The 24984-nt window shown below is 40.7% G+C and overlaps 1 protein-coding gene across 1 annotated transcript; it reads left to right on the forward strand.

The window, feature by feature from the left end:
- The first annotated feature begins 186 nt into the window (after nucleotides 1-186).
- On the forward strand, nucleotides 187-24034 carry RAB23 (RAB23, member RAS oncogene family). Its single transcript, XM_075268365.1, has 7 exons — nucleotides 187-284; nucleotides 12054-12248; nucleotides 14973-15058; nucleotides 17141-17297; nucleotides 18267-18349; nucleotides 18464-18556; nucleotides 20930-24034. Exons 2-7 carry the CDS (start codon nucleotides 12094-12096, stop codon nucleotides 21067-21069), a joined length of 714 nt encoding a protein of 237 aa, XP_075124466.1. The 5' UTR covers nucleotides 187-284; nucleotides 12054-12093; the 3' UTR covers nucleotides 21070-24034.
- The last annotated feature ends 950 nt before the right edge of the window (nucleotides 24035-24984 follow it).

Consider the following 24984-nt stretch of genomic DNA (forward strand, 5'->3'; position numbering starts at 1 on the left):
CGGGGCTTAAGATGTCAGACAAGCGCCAGGTTTGAGCGCCAAGAAATCGACATCTTCTCAGGACGCTGTTCCTTAGTAACCAAGCAACAGGAAGCCCCGCCCTTCCAGGCACTACGTGTAGCTACAAGATGCAGCCCAAAAATCGATTAGCTCTGCGGCTCAGCTACTCCGGCCTTGTGGTCTGTGTTTCCCAGTTCGTCCCTCCCCGCGTTCCCCGGGCGCTTGGCAACCGAGCGGCGCAGAGCGTGGCAGGGAGACACCGGGAGCAGGCTGCCGGGAGCAGGGTAGGAGCCGACTATTGGTGGGATGGGCGAGGTGTTTCTGTAGCGATTTTGGGATATGTGTGCATCAGATCACACTGGTGTGGCCCCGATCACTTACCCATCTGATCACTGTGCTCTGTGTGATGCTGTGACTTATCCGCGCCTCTGGCCTTCTCTATACAGTATATAGTGTCGGGTCCCTCGCCCGGCTGTCATCTGTGACGTCTGATCACCGGCAGGGTAGTGTCACATAGCAGTCACTCTATAGTTAATAATTCTCCCATTCTGTACTATTACTTCTACACAGAGTAGCTGCTATAGGTCATTGTGGTGACAGATCTGCAACTTAGGAAGTGGCGCAGTACTAGTAGAGGCTGACCACTGCAGGAGCCTTCAGGAAGGGACTCAACAAAAGACAGTCTGGACAGGTAGTCACAGATCTACACTAGGGAGACAATCAGCAAGTAGGCGATTGGTGACACTGGAAGGAAATCACTGACTAGAATACCTATCGCCACTAGAAAGCAAACACCTGAATGGAGAAAGCTGTTGTGTGTCAGGTATCCAGTTCTGGATACTTTGGGCTCTGTTCATACGAATGATTGTGACTGCTTTCACACAGACATTTTTAAAAATCTATTGTTTTCAATTAAACTATTCACATTTTTTGATGATCCATTTTAAAGCCTTGTCTAGATTCAGGAAATTGAGATCACTGTTTGCATGATGATGAATGACCCAATATTCCATAGACTTTCTGTATCAATTCCTCACAGTTTTCTAGATCTCAGCTTGCTGTTATTCTTTGTCTACTTTCAGTGGAAAAAGAGCAGTAAATGGTCATGTGATAGACACAGAGGTCGCAGCTTGTTCCAAGACAGATGTCTGAATACTCAGGTCCGGTTCACATCTGCTTGCAGAACTTTTCTCTCCACATGTTTTGTGTGGAAACCACACAGACCCCATTATAGTCTTTGGGGTCTGCGGGTTTCCCAGGTAACCGCTTATTAATGCGTATAGGTTTCCGTTCGGGGGTCCCCAAGCAGACTCCCCGAACGCAGATGTGAATAGGGCCTAAGCTGTGACTGTTACAGATACATGCGGGATCCGTGAAACTGGGTGCTCAAAGGACCATTTCTTCTACTTTACATAAATTGCCATTTAAGCATGCTAATGTGAATATAGCCTTAGTTCCAGTTTGGATGAATCCAGGTCCACAGTTTTCTTTTACAATTGTTTTTACTGCTATCTTAGACTCTTGTCACTGGCTCCAAAAGTATACTGTATCCTTTACATAATTAGGCCTTAATCACATACAGCAGTTTTGCAATATGTTTTCTGTAACCTAAACCAAAAATGAGTTCTAATTGGAAATTACACAGAATTTACTGTAGCAGAAAAGTAAAGATGTTACTAAACCTTATACACCTGTTGTAAAACCAGTATGTAGAAGAAACTGATCTGCACTGTGGATTTTACATCTGTAGCACATCCTCAGCGTTTCTTCAACAAAATCTGAAACAAATAAAATGCACCGTTTCTAGCAGTTTTTCTGCAGCAGATTTCTAGCAGATAGGGAGAACATGTCCTATGGCTAAGGTCACACTGGGCGTCTTTGCAGTGAGATCACCGCCACATACGCAGCAGTTATCGAGACTCAACCTACAGTATCAGCATGGGGAAAAAGATACATGCCACATGTGACATTACTCCCATTCTCTTCAAGGGGAGCTGTACTACAGCAATATTGGATGACCACTATACAAGGAACGGCGCCCTCTCCTGGCTCTGTACACACTCTTGTACCTGAGCTACCAGCTATTCTGAACAGCAGATCAGTGCAGGGGCTGAGTGTTAATTCTTCATGATCAGATATCGGTGGCCTTTCCTGAGGATAAATCATAAAAAAAGTTTAAAAAAAAAATAATTTTAAAAAATCCCTTTAAGGCATCAGACAGCACTTTGTGAATTGGACCTAAGTTTAGCTTTTGGCATTGTGGATTGAACAAGATAAGTGATAGACTTTACTGTGCCCAATTTTTTGCCAGTGTACACATAATGGATTACGTTATCATTTTCACTACATGTATAGTATACAACACAAATTTGTTTGCAGAAATATCAGAATATGTTTCCATTTGTATGGTTATTTATGCAATATGGGCATGGATTTATGCCATCTCTATCTTCAACAAATCTCCTGTTTAGAGGAGTTTGGAAGAATACTGTCAGGAACATTCCTGAGAGCATGGAGATATTGGTGCTGAAGCTAAGGACACCAATATCTCCAGCACCAAGGCGCATACCAGAAAATATGGCTTTCTCATGGTATATGATAATAATAATAATACATTTTATTTATATAGCGCAAACATATTCCGCAGAACTGTACAACATATAATACCACACATGATGAGGACCACCTCCAACTAGTCCAGCTCTTTACATCAATTAATAGCTGTTCCACTGATTCTTGTTACTTGAATGTTTTTTTCTAGCCTCCACCATTCCCAAGCAATCAATGCTGTTAGTGTTAGTGCCTGATATGGCAGGCTCTGTACTTGTTGTTCAGGAGTGGTCAGGCCTAGAGAAAAAATTCCAACTTTTTATCCTTACTTGTATAGCGTCATCTTATTGCACAGAGCTTTACAGACATTGTCAGTCACTGTCCCCTATAGGGCTCGCAATTTACATTCCCTATCAGTACCTGGAGGAAACCCACACAAACACAGGGAGAACATACAAACTCCTTACAGATGTTGTCCTGGGCAGGATTTGAACCCAGGATTCCAGCATTGCAAGGCTGCAGTGCTAACCACTGAGGGTCGTTTTTAACGTCCCATCAAAATTACTGTTGCTCAGTAGTCACCAAAGAGAACTCATGTTAATTTTTCCTTTGTTACCTTCAGACTCTTACATGAAATTCACATAATATGCCGCATTAGTCTATAAAGGTTGGATTTTTTTTAATATTCCAGTGTGATAGAGAACTGCATGTGGAAAAGGGCATAGGCTGTGGTATTGGAGACTTGGAATAGTTGTATAATAGCAGTATAACGCCATCATGATTCACACCACTATTTATTAATAGAAATCCCATTTCTAGAAGATGTGTGTGGCTAAAGGACTACAATCCCAGGATCCCTTACTCCTTTATCAGGGTAGTTGTTATTCTCTGTAGAAGCCAACGCTGTGAGTCGTAGTTGCTGAGTTGGAAAAAAGTTGCAAACTCTAGTTTCTAAATAGTATGATGAATTCTTTTTAATCACATTATACCATTTTTAATATCACACAATTAAATAGGTGAATTGTTTCTTCTTGCATATTTATTTTCCTAAGAATACAATCACCGGCTTTTCATCATTTACGGGATCTTTTCTGCTTCTGACTATCCATGCTGTCAGCCATATATGCATATATGGAGGAGTTGGACTGTGGAGTCAGAGTTGCAGTCACGCTGTGGAGTCAGTATAGTCTTGCTACAAGCTCATATTAGTGGTAGACCACCATTTACAATACTGTGCTAAGGAATTGGTTATAGACATAAATATAAAATATACTTTTGTATTCTTGTAATCCTGTCACTTTCTCAGGAAAGTTTCGTTCATGTCTTCACAGCAGTAACCTCTAACAGCGGGGGTGCTAATGCTTGCACATAGCACATGAATGGTGTCCAGGGTGTAAGTCACCTCCTGCTGATCTCACCCCCCCCCCCCCCCAGCCTACTGATAGCCTTGAGGAGGGGGGTTGCTAATGCTTGCTCATAGCACATGAATGGTGTCCAGGGTGTAAGTCACCTCCTGCTGATCTCACCCTTCAGCCTACAGATAGCTTTGAGGTGGAGGGTTATGACCAAATGTATCTTCCAGCACAGTTTCTGTTTAGCCACTGGCTAAATAAACTAATCTTTCCATGGCAACTGCTGAGCCGCCCCATCCTGCAGCTTAAGCCTACAGATCTGTAACCTAGAGAGCATTGATCCGCCCGGGTGTCTACTGGCACGTTTGTTTGGTGAGTACAGTCTCTATTTATCTGTAGACAGAACAATGGCACGAGATTCATGTTTTGTATCTTTGCAGTAGAAATCTGTATCTCTTCCCAGGCGTTCGTTCAGATTTCTGTTCTCTGCAGCAGGTTGGAAATAGTCTTATGTGTTAACGCCCTGAACATATGTTTCCAACAAAAATATTTTTCTCGTGAATGTGAAACATCCCAAGAATCATCCTTGACTGAGCCCTGCACAGCTTTCCTGAAAAATATTTCAGATAGCTATGTATTAGGGGAGCTCAGGTTTTTCCCCTTTTTCTTCTCTGTATTTCTTGATTTTGAACTTGGTTTTGTTCAAAGAAACCAAAATAAGTTCTGTGAATTGGCACCCTCAGAAGACGTCAGATATATTCGATGCCTTCTTCCTCGTCCTACCAGTTATTGACTATAGTGAAGAAACTATTGATCATAGTGTGCAATGGGAGAGGAAAATCTGCTTGAGACATTTCAGACAGGCAGGGCTAACATCGATTTCACAATTCTTAAGAAATGGCAAATTAATCAGATTCATTCAGTTAATTTCCCAGCCATACTGGGTGTATGTATTATAACATACTTACATACAATGTGTTTTTATGAAGGATATTCTGACTTTCCAGATTATTAAATACCGAATCAATGGAAATTGACTATATTTATAATGTATTTTGTAATTCTTGATATAGCTCATAATTGTTCTATTGGTCTATGAAATATGTATAAAATTAATGGCAAAACTACCGGTAAATCATCAGCTATACCTGGATCAGGTCAGAGTGTACAAGGAATAGAGGCTGTAATATAGGTAAGGAAGTGGGCAAACGTTGCCGCTGCCTTATAGGCTACGTTATAACCCTCTGTAAAGGGTTAAAGGGATCTGTATCTGTATGCTTTTTAATGATAGGATCCCTTTAAAGCATAACTACTTTAAGACAACTTTTGATTTTCTGGCAGCATTTGTCTCGCTAATAATTTTGTAATATACTTTGTTAACACATTTTCACAGAAAAGAGAAAGTCCTGCATTTTGTTACTCTTTCCCTTACTTTTCTAACACAGCATGTCAATTATACCTACGGAAACGCAAGCGGTTTCCCTATAGGTATAATTGAAACAGAAAGTCCGCAGAGGAAACCCCTGCAAACTTTCTGTCTAAAGCACTGAGGGAATGGAGTAAGCCATATTTCTATACTTATCCTTACGTTGTGACTTTGCCTGGAACCAGGGCTGCAGCAAGAGTGGTGCACCGTGCAGAGGTAGCAATCCCTACACAGGAAGACATCAGTAGAATAGACAGTATGAGCCCTTTTGCACTTTTTTTCCAGGATCTACCAGCTGTACCTCTGCCTGGTACTGTAACCCAATCCCATTCATCTTAATGAGACTGGGCTGCTGTGTGCTATAGTACCAGGCACAATTTGTAATGTTGCCCAAGCTCTGTTAAGGGCCATTTCCCATCTTCCCACTGGTCCTCAGAATTAATGGGACAGTGTACTGGTATAGTGCTGTCTTCCTTTCATTGTTTTTCCCCTACACAACAATTCCCTGGTCATCCACTACAAAAAAAAACTGTATCCATCACCATTTACACTTGCTCTTCTGTATCCAGAACCCCCTTAGATGTATTAGAAGAGGGATGCGTAGTCATGTCCACTTCTCCTTTTATAGTGGTCATGGCATCAGGCAGAATGGGAAGGGGGGGATCAGAGAAACTGGATATAGGTGGGACCTGCATCTGTCAAGAATTTATGGTATATCCTGAAGCTATGCAATAAATATGTAAGATGAAAATGCTACTTGAAGTTTTCCATATATTAACTTTAGCTTTAAATCTGTTGTTAGAATATATTACAGGATAAATAAAAAAACAAACAAACAAAAAAAAAAAAAAACAGAAAATAAACTTGCCAACACAGGATTTTCTCTATGCTCCCAAAACCATGTAATTTTTTCCTGATCCTGTCCATTCTTATCTGACAGATGACTGTGGGGTGAGACTTAACCAACCTGGTTTTATACTATAATGCATTGGGGAGGGCTCCTACTGCAGCTGGTTACCTTACAGTCAGGTACAGTTTTATCTGAGGTTTGTGACAAGGGGGGCAACAAATGGCTGGTCTCCTTCAATGCATACAGAAGTTTTCTTTATATATTATATATTTTTATATTTCTCACAGTACCTTTTGTAATATGAGTTCAGATAGGATCTAGGTAGAGCAGAATATATAGGGGAAAAACAGCTTGGATATACATATGCCAGTGAAAGTCGAGTACCTAAGACAACAAGCCTACATTTCATCAATCCTGTGTTATGTTTGGACATCTGATCGGAGAAAGTGAGACATCCTGGAGCAGAATTTCTGCATTAAGGTTTGATGGTTGAATAGAAGAAGTGTTGACAGGTCGCTTTCTGCTTTTCCTAACTCTTAGGGTTTAGGGAAATGAACATAACCATATGTCATTATAATGGAGTAGGGCCATAGCCACAGATTTCTTCCTTCAATCTGTAGTAGCTTGTAGATCACATTGATTATCTTTTTTATTGGACCCTGAGTAATGGCTTCACCAGCAGAGAGTCTGGAGCCACAATCTTGGCAGCGGGATCAGCAGCGTCCTGACCCAGTCTCTGCCCTACCATTGATAACAATCAGGGAGGATCTGCCTCAAAATCAGCACCACATTCCACTTTGTGAACTTACGTACATCAAAATGGTGAATAAAATATAAATCAAGACTCAGGATTCTCAGAGACTTGTGACCCCAACAGACTCCTTGTTCAGTAAAGGGCTGATTACAGAATGCTGCACTGCAGGGATCCCCAGTAATAGGTAGTAACCTGCGGGAAACCCAGCAGCTAGTGTTCAGCTTCCATACAGCGCCACCATAGGGCAAGTGAAGCATTACATATTTCTCATTTAAAGGGATTATCCAGCTTCTGAAAAAATAAATTATTAAAAAAAAACTATTCAACTATTCTAAGAGCACCGCAAACGCCCTCCTTCCCCCTCAAACCAGCACAATCACTCTGGTGGTCCCCCTGTTCATTGCACGTGAGTATGGCATCTAGTCAATTGTTTCAGTGGTCATGTAGTAATATGATTAAGACAAAAGGAAAGACTGTAGGGACCACTGGAGCAGATAGTAGAGGTGACTAGTTGGTGCTTTTTGCATTTCATTGATCATTATTTTATACAGGCTCTCTTCACTTGCATCATTATGCCTTTGTTGTTCCAAAGAGCTTATCTACAAATTGACAAAAATGGAGATATCTCTGCAACCAAGGCACTAATTCCCAAGAGGTAAACTCTGATTCAGGTGACTTGAAACCTATCTAACCTACAGGGCTGGGTTGATATGTTGAGCTCTGGTGATTGACTTTCTTTAATAACTCTTGAAAATGGACAGATAGATTACAGATCTATAATAAAGATCTGTAATCTGTCTATTACGGTATATTAGAAAATGCATGCACAGCAGTGTACACATATCATATATACAAGAAGAGGAAGAATTTCCAACACGGAAAGGGCTCTATGATGTGTTTTTATGCAACGTCCACATGTTTTACCAGGAATCTGTAGTCTGACTAATCTTCGGTTTGAGTCTCATCGATCAATATACTACCATTGCTCTTTTCTGAACGCTGGTTGTAGCTCGAGTTAAGAATTCACCCTTTTAGCTATTTTCTATTGCATTACCTACATTGTACTTTGTGCCTTGATTTAACATTATAGGAATGTACTGAGTGGTATCAACACTTTTCCTTTAGACGTTGACATGTTTAGTCTATGCTGCATGACACAGAGGCTCCATTAGACTGACAGTCCATAAAACATGGGTTAGGACTGTAGTAACTAAGCAATAAGATTTCTTATGAATGGGGTTAAAATAAATACATTTCTTTTTATGTGGATTGTGAGCCTCACATACAGCTCACAATGTACATTTTTCCCTATCAGTATGTCTTTGGAATATGGGATGGAAATCCATGCAAACACGGGGAGAACATACAAACTCCTTGCAGATGTTTTTTTTGCCCTTGGCAGGATTCGAACCTAGGACTCCAGCGATGCAAGGCTGCAATGCTAACTACTGAGCCACCGTGTGGTCCCAAAATAAATAAATTTTTGCCAGTGAATGTGTTTACATAATCAGCGCCGCACCTCCCATGAGGCGACCTGAAGCGACCGCTTCAGGCGACGCTATGCCAGGGCCCCGGGGAGGGCGGCATTTTTGCTTACCTAAGCCAGTCCAGGACAAGCTGTCCTGGTCTGGCTTAGCGTCACTGTCAACGAGCGGTGGATTGGGAAGGCCCTGTGTACGCAGTGCTGCTCCAGCGGCCTCCTCTCACTCTCAGGCAGAGAGCAGGTCCTCTCCGTGCCTGCTAACGCCGCTCTGCCACGCCCCCTTCGCTCCGCCCCACTCTCTTTGTCCCGCCCCTCCACTCCGCCCCCTCCTCCGGGACGGGGGGGGGGGGGCGGCTTTCTGTCGTCCGCCTTGGGGGTGAAAAAGGCAGGTTCACCCCTGTACATAATTTAATAGGTGTTCCTTCATTGGTTCTAGAACAGTTGGAATTTTTTCTCTAGCTCCTATCATTTCCAAACAATCTGTGCACTGTTAGTAGGGTCGTCTAAGGCAGGAGCAGGCATACTTAAACTTCTCATCACTCAGAAATGGTTCTTCCCTGGCTACTGTATGACATCCCACTGCCACGCTATCCTTATTGGGACCAATGCCTGATGAAGGAATGTGTTCCCGAAATGTTGCATTTCACATCAAATCATATTGTTAATAAATGCTTTATGCAGATACAACTTCGGAGTGCCGTCACATGCTTTTTTTTCAGATGTTGCAAATTTTGGGAGTTGGTCAGTTGCCTAGTGAACATGCACCCATACTTTTTGAGTCATAGGAGTTGAGTGCCACCCTGTACCCCTTCTCTGTTGGGTGATGACCTGATTGCTCTGTCCGCAGAGCAGCTATAGAACTCAGCCCCCCTCCCCCCCATCACACCCCCAGAGAGCAGTGAGTCATCCTCTGATCTGTGTTATCAGATATAGGACAGTGACCAAGGAAACAATGTATAAACAAAGGGGGAATAATCTAACATAGCAGGCAATCAAAGCAGCATTGCTAAAACAATGTATTTAGGAAAACTCTTGAATTAACATAAGCTAGCAGTATTTGACAGGATTTTTAAGTTGTGAATAGCCCTTTAAATAGGAAATCAAGTATCAAAACTAACTGCACTTCTTTTTTGGGAACTGTGGGGGTTAGAGAAAAAATTCCAACTGTTCTGGAATCAGTGGAGTAGTGACTATTAATAGGAACTTCTTAAGATATAAAACTCCAGCATAGACGTCCTTTTCGTAAAATATAACTTTTAATGGAAAAATAAATTTAAAAAATTCACAAGTGTCTCTTAAGCAACCCCTGAAAAACAGGATATACTGTGCAGTGGACTACATTGAATAGCTAGAAAACGCTAGCAGACACTGACTGACGCGTTTCGACACATGATGTGTCTTAGTCGTAGCCTTAGGCTACGACTAAGACACATCATTACGCAAAATTACGTGCGTTATACGCCCGTAATGACCCATTGAAATTAATGTTATCTGTTTTGAGCGCTCACATTCTTACACGTGTATACGAGCCAGAATGCGAGCACGTTAACTCTGTGTGAACTGGCCCTTATATTTTCTTTTTCCAGGCATGTTTAAAATTGACAAACTGCCAATTTGGATTAAAGGTGTTTGGCCATGTCATTTTGTCTACACTACCTGGACCAGATCAGATAATATGCAAATGTGTGTAGACAATCCACAGAGGGTTAGTTTGTGTTTATACAGAGAGATAACAGCCCTGGGACCTGAGATAAGGCTGCTGCACGAACCGAACCGTGCAGTCGTGAAGCCATGTCATTTACCGGTATAAAAAGTAGCCTGTGTTTTAATCGAGGATACAATCTATCTATGTACCAAATTTCATGCAAATCCGTTCAGCTGTTTTTGTGTGATTGACACACAAACATCCAAACACACAAATTTTTGTTGTAGGAGGGGTCACCAATATACCATCTTTGACTGATCACTTGCAGTGATTGTATGCTTAGCGTCTCCCATTCTAACCAAGTGGGAATTTCAACCATCTAACATTTGTTATCTGTGCAGCAGGCAGGAATACCCCTTTAATCCAGTATGTGACATAACTAACGTGAATAGTGTTTAAAGGGAGTCTGCTATGTCTCCCCAAGCATATTAAACTGCTTCCACTAAATTACCTGGATAAATAATATACCTCTCTTATGTTTGTCACTTTTATAGATTTCAAGAAAAACAACTTTGAAGTGTTATTGAAAAAAAAGGCAGTTGGTGCACTGGGGGCGGGCCTTTAGCCTTGAGTGCACTGCTCTTGCTGCTTAGGTATGTTGAGTGACGTCATACCCATGGGAGAATAAAGTCTCACTGCAATGGGTGATGTAGCCAGGAGGTGATGGGGAGTCTCAGTGGCAAAAGCAGTATTTCAAGGAGCTGAAGGCCCTGCCCCCAGCCTCATTTGTATAAGACTTCAAAGTTGTATTACACCCAAATCTACAAAAGTGACATATATAACAGAGATATGTTGTTTATCACTGTAATGTACTTAATGTCCATGCTGTGGCCTCTTCAAACAGCTGATTGGTGGGGTTGTTTGGTATCAGACTCCCACCAACCTGATAACGATGGTCTAGGCCGGGTCTAGGCTAACAATAAGTCATCAATATCTATTAATCCAAAAAACCCTTTAAGCTGCAGTGGAAAGCCCTGTCTCATGAATGACAATTAGGCGAGGGCCCATGGTAGTCCAACAAGGTATTTGATGGATATAGGTGCTTTTTCTTTTTAAAGGGGACCTTTTAAAAGAAACCTGGAGCCTTAGCAAGGAAGGTTCAGGAATGGGATCTTGCAACCCCCTCTTCTTCCTGCTCTGTGATCTGTAAATCTAATTATTGGAGAACCAGCAGGCTGTTAGGATCACATCTTCCATCTTGTATTCTGTCAGCCATTTTGTAAGCATTTTCTGTTATAAGCTTCATAAGGATGTCTGTTTAGAGTCTAAGAGACCCCTTTAGGGGATAAGGCGTGTGGAATGTTGATGGTTGGGTTATAACTCCTTATCTGTTGTAAGGGTCTCATCTTTGAGGGTGTGTGTAGAATAACCTGTTGACCGTCGGACCAGCATGTGATCATTATCTCTCTTGCTGTGATATACATCTAGAATTAGTGTAAGATGTTGGTTTACACATAAATATTTTAGATTCCATGAGAAAGGTCATCCCAGGTTGGAGTGTAATAATAAGATGCAGACCTTATCCAATAGTCATGTGCCACAGCTTATGTTATAACCAATCATGTCAAGTCCAACCTGCTTTTGTCTGTATAAATATTGACTCCCTGTAACAATAAATCAGAACTCACTTGATACACTATCAGCTGCGTGTGTGTGTGTGTGTGTGTGTGGTTCTCCAGGCCCAATGGGTGGTAGCCCATCTAGGCCTGTTAATTAATTATTTAATTTGGAACCCTGCAACATATTGAGGACCATTTGACGTCCCCTACAAGGCCATCTTCTGTAGAGAAAACCTGTTTAGACATTGCAGAGAAAGCATTGTAAAAAAAAAAAAAAAAACACAAAACCACATGACCCTATTAATTAACTTTAATTTTGTCTCTTTTGTAATGATGACAGTTTATGAAGTTGTGTCTTCTTCTTACTCCCTCAGGATAAATTCACTCCACAGTGGTGAACTACAAACAAGCAAGATGTTGGAAGAGGATATGGAGGTGGCCATTAAGGTGGTAGTGGTTGGGAATGGCGCTGTTGGTAAATCAAGTATGATTCAGAGATACTGCAAAGGAATATTTACAAAGGATTATAAGAAAACCATTGGCGTGGACTTCCTGGAAAGACAAATTCAGTATGTACTTTTATCTTGTTTCCTTTTTGTGATAAAATACATTGGATCACGTGTATAAAAAATGTTCTTTGTACAACACATTTGATTGAGTTCCTTCATAACAGTGATGAACCACTGCCAGGATAGAGATATTGACCTTTACTGAAAGTTTGAAATACTTATTAAAGTCAGAGTATATACTCATAGATAAGCTCTACTCTCCACCTGCACATCCTGCATATAGAAAGAAGCTGGATAGAATAATAAGGACTCGGGGCCATTGTAACAATGTGCCAAATTTAGCCAGAGGCGTATGCTGGATAATAAATTGAGTACTCCTTTGAACACAATTTTTTTAATTTTATAGCACCTTATGTTCAGTTTACTTTCCATGTTAAAGTAAATCTATCACCTCCCCCAAGCATATTTAACTGTCATTGTAGAAACCACAGTTTCTACAATTCCACACCATTTTCAGCTTCCCGGTACATTGTATGTAGTATTACACAGTAGAGTCACATTAATGTGACCACCTGTCAAAATCCAGAATAACCACCTTTTGCAGAACGGACCAGTGAGAGATGTGCAGGAAGAGAGGGGATGTTGTGCTGATGTTCACTGGGATGTTGAGCCGTGCCGACTCCAATGCCATGGCCAGCTGCGCTAGGTTACGCGGTTGAGCATCCATGGCACGAACAACCCGATCGAGGTGGTCCCACAGATTCTCGATTGGTTTCAAGTGTGGGGAATTTTCTGGCCAAGGCAGTACGGTAAACTCATCCTGGTGCTCCTCGAACCACGCACGTACACTGCGAGCTTTATGACACGTCGCATTGTCCTGCTGGTAGATGCTATCATCCTGAGGAAAAACATTTCGCATTTAGGGATGAACATGGTCCACAAGGATAAATTCATACTTGTGTTGATCCATCATGCCTTCCACAATGATGAGTGCACCCTGATGGCTGACACGTGCCTTCTGTGATTGGTTATTTAACGTTGACGTCAAAAGTAGGCGGTGGTCACATTAATGTGACTGGACTGTGTAAATGGTACCATTATAAAGTACAATTTGTCCCACAAACATTAAGCCCTCATATGCTGAATGGAAAAATGCCTGCAGCTAGAAGGGGTTAAAAGTTTAAGTGGATGAATATAAGAGAAATCTGAATTAAATCAATATTTGGGGTGAGCACCCTTTGGAGGAGGAGTCCTGAAAATGATGATATGGGCCAGTTAGGTTGTGGATGTTGCTGTAGTTGGATGAAGGGGGTTAGCTGACCTTTTTTTTGCCCTGAAAACCCCTTTAGTAGGGGTCTAGTCAATCAGAAAATGGTATGCTTAGCCTAATCCTACTGATTTGCCATCGATATACTGCGATATGAAAACCCCTTTATTTGGGTCTACCCAATGTTCCTATAACTGTAGGATAACTGCCAGAGCACAGGTCAGGAATTATTGTCATAGAATTATCATAGTAAAGTAGCTGCAGGCATCAAGTCTGTCACTTAAAACCCTGATATCCTGGCAAAGATACAAAGTATAAAAAGAATTAAAATATATATATATAAAAAAAACCAGAGAAGACAGCTTTCACATTTTCATGTTCGTCATCAGAGGGATATGTTTTCAGTATGTGGCACCTGGGGCTGCCTGCAAACCAATGGTCATTGTGGTAAGCCAAGGTTGGCGCAAGTTCCTTGTCCATTTCTGGCTTCTAGAGGGAATTCCCAAGGACAATACCTACTTGTATGATGTCCTAATAGGGCATATGGACAGAGGTTGTCTTTTTAGGACTACTCATTTAAATAAGCTTTTAGTTTAACATGTCTCCTTTAAGGTTGGGCTTAACAAAATAACACATACTAACTGATGAGATTCTTTTTTTCACCACCTTGCTCTATATTAGACGTGTGAAAAGAAATATTTGACTGCTTGCTATGTGCTACCTTCTATTTTCATTATGATCCTATACCGCCACCTCTCTAACTTTGGCAAAGCGCGGTCTTCGCATCTTCTGTAAATGATCCAGAGGGAATTTCAACTATCATCATAAAATGGCCTTTTTAATTTAGTGCTGCAAAATTATGATGTAGATAAAAGCAGATCATTTACATAATAGTAACCCCTTCCTTACCACCTCTCCTAAATTAGAATTTAGCCGGAACTGATGTATTAATGGCAGAAGATTCACGCTGCTGTGAGCTGGGTGAACTTTTACACTGGACTGAAAGTAATGATGGCTTCCTTGCTGCTGACATTACTTACTAGAATCGGGCTCCTCCGAAGGGTCTGCATTTTTGTTATACACATTGTATGACCATCCATTCAGCTTGTAACTCCTGCCCAGTATTTCTTTGCTGTTTTATTATTCCCTTTCCTTATAGTGACCACCATCTAATACTATCAGAAGAGCAGTGTTGGCACATCCCAGGGGCTTCTGCTGCCTGTACCACCAGGGTGTTTTCTGCTGTTCTCCTGCTTTTAAGAGTATTAGGCCACATTGTGTTAAGAAGCTAAAGAGCTGCTGTGTAAGTCTGTGGCCCCCGAGAGCTCCTCAGAAGACGCCTTGTCAGTTACTCTCATTCTTCTCCTCTTTCTTGAGGATGACTGTTTCATCAAACCTAATGATCCAAACATTACTAAAGCACAGATTAGAGGGCAAAACCAGCTTTGTACGCCCAAGTAAAATGACTCCTGCAAGTTCTGTGACTAATACTTCTATATGTTTGTTTTATCTTTTAGGATGAACGATGAAGATGTTCGGCTTATGTTATGGGACACGGCTGGTCAGGAGGAGTTTGATGCAATAACTAAAGCATATTACAGGGGTTAGTATAACCTAATCACTTTGGTGTTAACTAAAACGCGCTGTTTAGGGAAAATTGTTGGTGTAACTTCAGCTGTGCCGCCTGCAGGGGTTGTTACCCCGCACCATTAATACAGTCATACATTTAGTCACACTTGTCAGCCGATTACCTGAACAGCAAATCTTTCCAATTATGTGATAATATGGAGACAGACATAGGAGAAGGAAGACTATTTGATCCTAAAATGAAACATAGCTTGTAATATTGTAAATGCATGTGTGTGTTATGTATATAGATAAATGATTCTCACTACATATAGGGGAGACTTACCTGCTATTTGTTTGTGCTGTAGAGAAATGTTGCACAGTTTTGCAATGAGATGTGAACTGGTAAGTCTTGGGGGATAGATGTGGTGCAGTCATGTGTTTCTGCTGTTTTGGTTCTTTATAATGATAAATCACAGGAGAGCTTAGCAGGTTTTCTGTAGGGATATGGTTATTATCACAAGCAATGAATCATTAGCATGATGGAAAATTCAGAGCATAAAAATAAAGGGTGATGGTTACTACAAATAATCTGCAAAAGTGTGTCCTGAAACAACCCAGGGGATAGATAAATAAGGGCAGGAGCATGTAAAGACACCGCTATTATAGGGGCATATTTCATGAACACTGCTGCATCAGTAACTGCTGTATAGGCACAATAATTCAGGATTTTTTTCCTTAGTGATACTGCCATTTGAGGTTTCCAAGCATGCTGTGTGTCCAGGATAATCCTACCTGGTTACGTGTCTAGTATTAAGAGCAATTATTTTGGAAAGCAAGCATCAAGGGAATATGATGTTGTTTGAGTTTTATTATGGAAAGTATTTTCTGTGTTGAGATTTTTATTTAGTGTTTTTAGTCCGCTTTTTATATTCAATAAAGAATCCACATAAACACTATATATTTATTCTGACTTCTTTGTCAGGACGGTTTATTAATGCAGTGTGAGTAAATGAGAGATACATTATTATTGTAGTAAATACAGAAAGATGGAAATATACAGGGCACACAAACACAGAAATAAAAATACCTTGAGGCTAAGGGGGCGTTCACACTACCGTCAGTGTCCGACAGGCAGTGTCCGCTCCTAGTGTCCGCTCAAAATCTGGCACTGACATTAGGAGCAGACACTAGCTGTGTCCGTGACACCTGTCATTCATTTCAATGGGCATCGGGTGCGTTGTTTTGCACTCCGTGCCCGTCCTTCCCTGTCCGACTTCTCAAGCGAACAGAAAAACCCTGCATGCAAGGTTCTTCTGTCCGCTTGAGAAGTCGGACATCTTCACTTGCGGACAGGGAAGGACGGGCACGGAGTGCAAAAGAACGCACCCGATGCCCATTGAAATGAATGACAGGTGTCACGGACACAGCTAGAGTCCGCTCCTAATGTCCATGACAGATTTGGAGCGGACACTAGGAGCGGACACTACCTGTCGGACACCGACGGTAGTGTGAACGCTTCCTAAGGCCCCATGTTGCAGAAACACAGCTTTTTTTGTTGCAGATTTTGTTGCGGTTTTTTGAGCCAAAGCCAAGAATGGCTGCAAAAGAAATGGGAAATATGTAGGAAGCTGTTATTTCTACCTTCTGCTCAATATACTCCTGGCTTTGGCTTTAAAAACCGAAACCATAAAAAGCTGCATTTCTTCAACGTGGGGTCTCAGTCTAAAAATCAAGGTCTCCAGCCCATATATGGGAAATGATACACTCACAGTGTTCAGCTTGTTAAATACCTGCCAACCAAATTCACAGGATAGAATTTCCACATATAAACTGCATCAAATAACGTATTTAAATCCATGAAATTATCGCTATAATGCAGTATCAAAGACAAGAAGGTGAAGGGAGACGTGATCCTGTTGTAGCGGATAACTGTGGGTCACAGTTTTTTTTGCATCTGTTTTGCACTGAGCCATAACTACGCAGTGGACGGAGCCAGCAGCAGACTATCCATTGTGTAGTGGCTGTGTCATGTTACTGTAGCTCAGCTTCTATTCACATCTGATATCAATACACTGTGATTCATGAGTAATTGGGTGAATAATACTTTATTTCCAAGGTGCCCAAGCCTGTGTGCTGGTATTTTCTACAACGGATAGGGAATCATTTGAAGCGGTACCCAGCTGGCGAGAGAAGGTAACAGCTGAAGTTGGAGATATTCCCACTGTGCTTGTTCAAAATAAAATTGACCTTCTGGATGACACTGTTATTAAGAAGTAAGTCGCTATAATAATACAATTCATGTCCATTAGCCTTGTCTGATATGGCAGCTCAGCCCTAGTCACATAGGGGTCGTATTCATACAAACCTCACATTACATATTTTACAAATGTAATATGAACATTAAATGATTCCTTAGTAGTCAAAGTTTTGCTGTGTAAAGCTAAAGCACTACTGTTCGGGATTACATAAAATATGAAAAAAGAAATACTGCATACTATGAAAAATACTGTATAAAATAATTGCTTTGCTCTGAATGTTAGTGCATGTTTACATCATACCATAATATACGTATAACTGACACACTGAAGGAGCTAAGCTTATTATGCCAGAATTCATGTGCCAAAGATGTGCCCAGCGATGTGTACACTTAGATCTAGCTCGAGTCGGATGATCATGTTAGAGCATCTTTAGATATTTTTGCACAAAGACAATATTAGTACATCTGTCCCAATGTGTCCATGAGTCTCACCTTCCATCCTCCATAAAATCAGCCTGCCTGCAATACGTTTGTAGCATTCAATGGAAGACACAGGGCATGAATGTTGAATGAAGTGTCAGGTATCCCAGTCATAAGAGTTGGAAATATTTCATCACCGTCACACCTCCAAAGGGAGAAGTTCAACCACACAAAACCCCCATAGCCTGAACCACAAAAGCACTGCCCCAAAAGGTCAAATCCAAATACAAAAATTCTGACCACAGTATTATATAGAGTCTTTTTCAGTTATTCCAAGGGCAAAGTAACAGTGAGTGCCTACAATATTATTGTTTGTGCATAGTGTAGCCTGTACCAGCAGGTGGCGCTAAGGGTTATGCCTGAATATCATTTTGTCTAGCATTTTTTACCCTTAATATTTTGCTTGTAGTTTTGAGTGAATACATGTTTAATACATTTATGAATGATGTGCGGCATCCATATAACATGCACTTGATAATGTAAATTCTGTTTCTATTAACTATAGTGAAGAAGCTGAGGCTCTAGCAAAAAGGTTAAAACTGCGATTTTACAGAACATCAGTTAAGGAAGATCTAAATGTTACTGAAGGTAAGTTGGGATTTCCGTTGGACTACCTATTGTGGACTGTCAGTAGATTTCACACCATGTATTGTATTCATCGTGGTCTATTGATTCATTATAAGACTAAATATTCTTTTACAGTTTTTAAGTATCTGGCTGACAAATATCTACAAAGGCTAAAACAGCAGAACGCTGAAGACTCAGAAGTCGTGCACAGTAGCAGCAACAAGATTGGTAAGTACTTTCTGGAAGATGTATCTGATATTGTCAATCAGGAAGGAAGGTTGGAAATGATAAAGCTTTCTGATTTGCTTTCTGATTTCTCATGTATCTGGAAATCCCAATCCTTATATGTAACTCTACAGTATTTATTTGAATACAATGTAGTGAATCTAAACCAATATATTGGGGAATTGCTTCAAATTGACTTCCTTAATGTAGTTCAGATATATAATTTATCATTCAGATTCTTCACCATTGCCCTCCGTATCGACCATATGGGTCGGTTGTAGACTTACCACAGTCCCTTTATAGAGTTTAGGACAGTGGACCTCATTCCCAGCAAGATCTTATTTTTTTCTATAAAACAAAAAAAATTTGAAGGAACTTTCTGTCATATTTGTGTTTATTGTGAATGGACGAATAGGGAGTTAACTGACTGTACTAATATATTGAGAGCCATTAAGTCCATTTGTCCAGATTGTTTCCAGGAAGGATGAAACCAATTCAATGCTATACATGTTGTGAATCAGAAGCAATGACAACATTGTGACGAGATCCTTTGGTAAGAGACAGTGGAGGATAGAAGTCAGCAACTACTTTTCCTTAATGGAAATAGAGACAGAAGGTTCTCTCATGGTTCATTTCTTCATCACTATGGCCTGTGCCGCTGTGTGAGAGCTATTAAGGGCATAGATCTAGATAAGTGAGCACTTATCACCGAAATAACCTGGCTGACACTGCATATTTCACACTAGTAAATCACAGTATGGCTGACCATGTAATTAAAGATATAGAATTTTGTAGCCTATCCTGACAGCCAGCCCCCACATTGATCAGTTGTATGGGTCTATTTCCGGTGCCTGTATTATACAAAACGTGGCTGGAAGGAGTTGGCTATAGTTGGCTAGTGTTTAGGCACTTGCACTGCAGCTCAGCCCCCATTGAAGCCAATGCTGAGCCCGGCAACTATACAGGAACTGGAGCTTTCTGTTTCCGCCCCTGTGCTCTGCATAGTACAGGCACTGGAGGCTAAAACATACAGCTGATCGGTGCAGGGGATGGCTGTCGGCCCCCACAAACCTAAGGATAGGCCATTATATCCGATTCCCTCAGTAACCCCTTGGAGGTCCTCCAGATGTAGAGCTGCAGTTTGTAGTGGCGCACTCTAGTGTGGGGAATGTACTGATAAGCTTTTATTTCTTGTTGAATAACCTCTTTAAACTTTAACCCTTTCCCACCGCACCTTTTTTTTTTTAAAAAAAAAAACTCCCTGCCTTGCAAAAGCAATTACTTGTTTTATTTTTCTATTCACAGACTAGTATGAGGGTTTAATTTTTTTTTAGAACAGTGGAGATGCCATTAGTGGGCAGGGGGGTGCCTAGTTTGTTCATGGTTGTTTTGTTTTTTTGTGTGTTTATTTTTATTGTGCTCTATGGATCTATTTATTTCAGCTTTTAGTCTGTTCTACATATATATTTTTAATAATTTTAAGAGCTTTTTACACTTTTATTTTTGTTTTAAGTTCCCTTAGGGGGCTTATACCCACGATCATTAGATTGCTTGTCCCATACACTGCAATATAAGTGTATACCTATGAGAGGCCTGGGAGACAACCCCTTTAAAGAGTAAACAGTTGTCGTGGTAATGTATGGATAAGACAGGCATTCCATGAGTGTTTAGAAGCATTTAACCCCTTTCAGGCTGGGTTCAAATCTGCACTCAGGGATTCCGTTCCCCGCTTTGCTTGAAAATATGGCAAGCAGGACTTTTCTCTCTGCAGTTTTTGGGCAGAAACCTGGCGGACCCCATTATAATCTTTGTAAGTGGTTTGGGTTTCCATTTTTCGGGTCTCTAAGTGGACCAGGAGAACGGAAATCCCAGCGCAAGTGTGAACCTAGAGTTAATGATCTATTACTTTTCATATGGTCTGAAAGCGTCTCCATGTCAACATAAATCTTTGCAAGATATTACATTTTTCATGCATGACCTATATCTGAACATTTTCACAGCTAAAAAGAAACATTTCAATAGTATTTTATTTATATTTAGTGTAACTGTTCGGCATAACTTGTGCGGATACCGCACAGAAAACACACGGACCCCATTATAGTCTATAGGGTCCGTGTGCTTTCATTGCTCACCTCTTTTTAATGCGTTTGGTATTCCATTCGAGGGGGGGTCCCCAAGAGGACTCCTCGAACGGAATACTGAACGCAGATGTGAATCGGGCAAATGTATTGACAATGTATTTGTATTGACAAATGTGAACTCTAGTAAGTATAATAATAACCAATAACTTGTCTGATTAGAGAAAATGACAAGGATGCATACCAGTATATTCCAATCATGATACAGGTACTCTTTACTATTTCATTGTCTTTTCAGGGGTATTTAACACTGCAGGCGGTAGTCACTCTGGTCAGAAATCTAATGTTATCAATGGAGGAGAAGTTATCAACCTAAGACCAAACAAACAAAGGACCAAGAAAAGCAAAAGTCCTTTTAGCAGTTGCACATTACTCTAAGACTGTACTTAACAGATCAGAAAAGGAGAACTTCAAGTTGGGGACTACAGTGCAATTGACAAGAGGAACACAGCCAATTCCAGAGATAACATTCAACATCACCTGAGTTCAGTACCGTCAATAGGACGCAGTGTGGGTTACCTCTAAAGAAATGTTACGCCACCTAGTGTTGGCCAGAGATATTGCATGTTTTGGTGTACCAACTGAACAAATGCTGCCCACTGTTTTAAGAAACCTCCACGTTTGTAGTATTTATTGGAGAATATATATTTAACCTAATTGTATGGATGCTTTTTTGCAGCATCTGTTGAAGTCTCACACTACATGGTACTTGTGCAATATTCATCTAGTTCACAAATCATTGCCTGTTGTTTATAAGAAGGTTCACTTTACTCTTTATAGAGGAAATTTATATCCCCATAAAATAACATAAATGAAAAAGAAATCTTCTGTTCAGTTTTACATAGAAATACTAATGTGCTTTTAAGATGTTCAGATATCTTTATGCTTTGGGACCTTACAAGTTGATGTGCGTTGTGCCAAACTGCTTTGTCATTGAGCTGCTATTATGTGCTTGAAAATGTTTTTCTATGGGTTTTTGTTAATATGTTCATCTCCACTAATGTAGCTTTCCAGCACAATGTAGGGCACCCAGAGTTTATATACATTTCGTTTGGCCTTCTTGACTCGTTCGGAACCCTCCCCCTGTATATGGAGTGGTCTGTTAGTTTTTGAAAACCTTCCCATTTTGGACCTTAAATCTCTATTTTCCAAGTGTATTTTTGTACACACCTTAGAATTCAAGGATGATTGAAGTCTGGAGAACTGGGCTGCGAGAAGTCATCACACATTCCGGCATGTGTCTTATGTTTCATTTTTCAAGTGTCCATATGTCATTAGAACTTGTAAAATTCTTTTAATCCAGCATTAGCATGATTCAGATTAACAAACATTCCAGATAACCAGACAAACACATAAAGGAAAGAAAAGGGTAGGGAATAATAGACTGATCAAATGCCTAGAATATTGCCTTCTCGATCGTGGGACTCTTATAGGGAGATAATCCTGGATTAGAGAATTTTGGCTGCATTTAACTAATTTCACTTGCCTTTATTTCGTTGTTGCCTTCTTTTGACAAGTTTTATTGTTTTCTTATGTTTGCCAAGGGCTGTGTATGCGTTATGATATATAGGTAATATAACACAGTGGGGAGTTTATGTCCTTTTAAAGCATTTGTCTGTTTTAATCTTCAGGATTTCATTTTGGATGCTTTATTACCGCGATCTACAACTGATATCTCCCAAGATGATGCAAAACTATAACTCCCAGCATGTTATTGTGGGTCTTGGCTGGCAGTTGTAGTTTTTACAACTGCTACAGAAACATTGAGTGCAGACCACTGATCTATTGTACGCCAGCAACTAAATGGAAAATCTAGTTTGGTTAATGAATTTGTCTACTGAAAGGAACATTAAATCTTGAAAACACTAAAAATCTCCTCCTACTTTGAGCCTATTCTGTCACATGTTGCAATAAGAATGAAATGTATAAAGAAGTTCCACTCACAAACCATATACTCATCTCTGGCTGTAAGACAATGGGCTTCAGCAGGAGCCCTGCTATACTGCTGTGTCTTTAGTAGGAGCAAAGTTTCCTTCCCCCAAGTATATTCAAGTCTCACCACTGTGTAAAAAAGTACATTACAGTGATAAACAACATACTTCTGTAATATATGTCACTTTTGTAGATTTGGAGTAAAACAACTTTTAAGTCTTATACAAATGAGGCAGTTGGTGCACTGGAGGTGGGCCTTCAACTCCTGGAGCACTGCTCTAGCCACTCATACCCCAAAACCGCTGGACGAAAAAGTGCTGCAAGTTCCCTTCTCTTCCCCAGTGGTTTCAGGTTCAAGAAGACATTTCACCATCTCCAAGAAGCCCAACTCTTTAGTAGACTGTGCTCCACAAATTCTGCCACAGTTGGAATTTTTTCTTTAGCCCTCACCATTCACAATCAATGCTGTTAGTTTTGGTGCCTGATATGGTAGTTAGGTTCTGTTCTGTCAGGAGGGCGGTGTCAGGCAGGAGCAGACAAGGGGTGTGATTCTGAGCTCTGACATTGGCTGTCTCTGATTGGAGCTCTAAATCACGCCCCACTGCCATTCTGATATTACAGAGCTGGAATAGCACATCAGGCACCAAAACTAACTGTGCTTGTTGCTCAGGAATGGTTATAGAGAGAAAATTCCAACTGTGCTGGAATCAGTAGAGCAACGCCTATTCAGACGCTAAGAACTTTAAATGGTGGAGGTGGTGAAAGGTTCTCTTTAAAACAACGTAGACCCATTATAGTCCATCGAGCCAGTCCGTCACCAATGGTGTCTGCTGTTTTAGCCATCTGTTCTGTTGCTCCGACAGACCAGAATAATGGACACCCAGGCTCAGATGTGAGCATAGCAATAGGAGCTAAAGAAAAGACTAACAAACCTTTTCCAGGTTTAATGTTCCTTTAACTTTATCTTTAACCCTTAAAGTTTATAGATACTAGAAAGTAAACAAGTACCCAGAAACAAAAATACCCAGAACAAGCATTATGTGTATTGAACAACAGGGTGCAGTATTTTTATACCAAAGTACACAGATCTTAGCCTTTACAGCGCAGCCTTGGTTCCATATTAGAGAATATACTTTGTGTTTAATTATATTTTACAGCAGTTGAACATTTTTACTAACACTTGACAATGGCTAATGCTTAGACAAACCTCAACTCAGGTGCACTTTAAAGGCAACATTTCCAGAATGTACAGTAAAGTATACAAGGGCACTGATACACATTACAATTATTCGGTACATTTACAGGATTTCTGCTTGGATTGCGGTAATTTACCAGATGGTTTGGATGAGAATCCATATTTACTTGTCTGTATTCTGGAATATTTGTTTATTATCTTGCGTAAATAAACCACTTTGACAGATTGGACTTGTGTGGAGCTTTCTTATTTGCTGTGTTACCTTCCCTAGATACATTTGTAATATTGCATTAATCTATGCCATCTGGAGAAGTCACATAGCTGCTGATTTAATTTTTTTGTTGCAGATTTAGCTGTGCTTTTTGAGACAAACCCAGGAGTAGCTACAAAAGGAATGGGAAATCTAAAGGAAGCTCTTAAAGAGTGCATTCACACGATGTAATGCGGCACTGATTCTAGCACGATAACTCGCGTAAGGATCAGTGCTGCAAAACAGAATCCCATTGACTTCAATGGGTTCCGTTTTGCACGCGTAACACATTGAAATCAATGGGAGGCTTTTTAACCCATTGATTTCAATGCGTTATGCGCGCTAAACGTAACCCATTGAAGTCAATTGGATTTTGGTTTGCAGCACTGATCTTTACGCGTGCTAGAATCAGTGCCGCGTTACATCATGTGAAAGCACCCTAATTACACTTCTGCTCAATTCATACCTGCCTTTGGCTAAAAAAAACGCAGTAAAAGCAGCTTTTCCACAATGTGGGGGAAATGTGAGCAACAACACACTTTTTTTTCCTTTACAAAAGTTTTAATACTGGATGCTAAAACTTTATTATGCTAAGACACCACGTAGCGAGCTGCAGCAAAAAAGCAATGTGGCAGAGACCACGGCGGAAACGCATCGCTGGTTTTCTCACAGCACTTTTCACAGAAAGTCTGCAGTTTTCCTCTATGGACTTTCTGCTTCAGTTCTATTTATAGGGAAACCGCTGGTGTCTCCGTAGGTAAAATTGACATGATGCGATTTCTAAAAACACAACGGTTATGGAAATTGCAGCATTTCCGCTGCATATCTTTTTCCTGCAGTGTACAGAACATCAGGGGAAGCCAGAAAATGCTTTGGGGGATGATATTGTGACCCACTTGGCAGTTCTGCCAAGTTA

Source organism: Leptodactylus fuscus, chromosome 3 (genome assembly GCF_031893055.1).
Source record: "Leptodactylus fuscus isolate aLepFus1 chromosome 3, aLepFus1.hap2, whole genome shotgun sequence".
NCBI lineage: Eukaryota > Metazoa > Chordata > Amphibia > Anura > Leptodactylidae > Leptodactylus > Leptodactylus fuscus.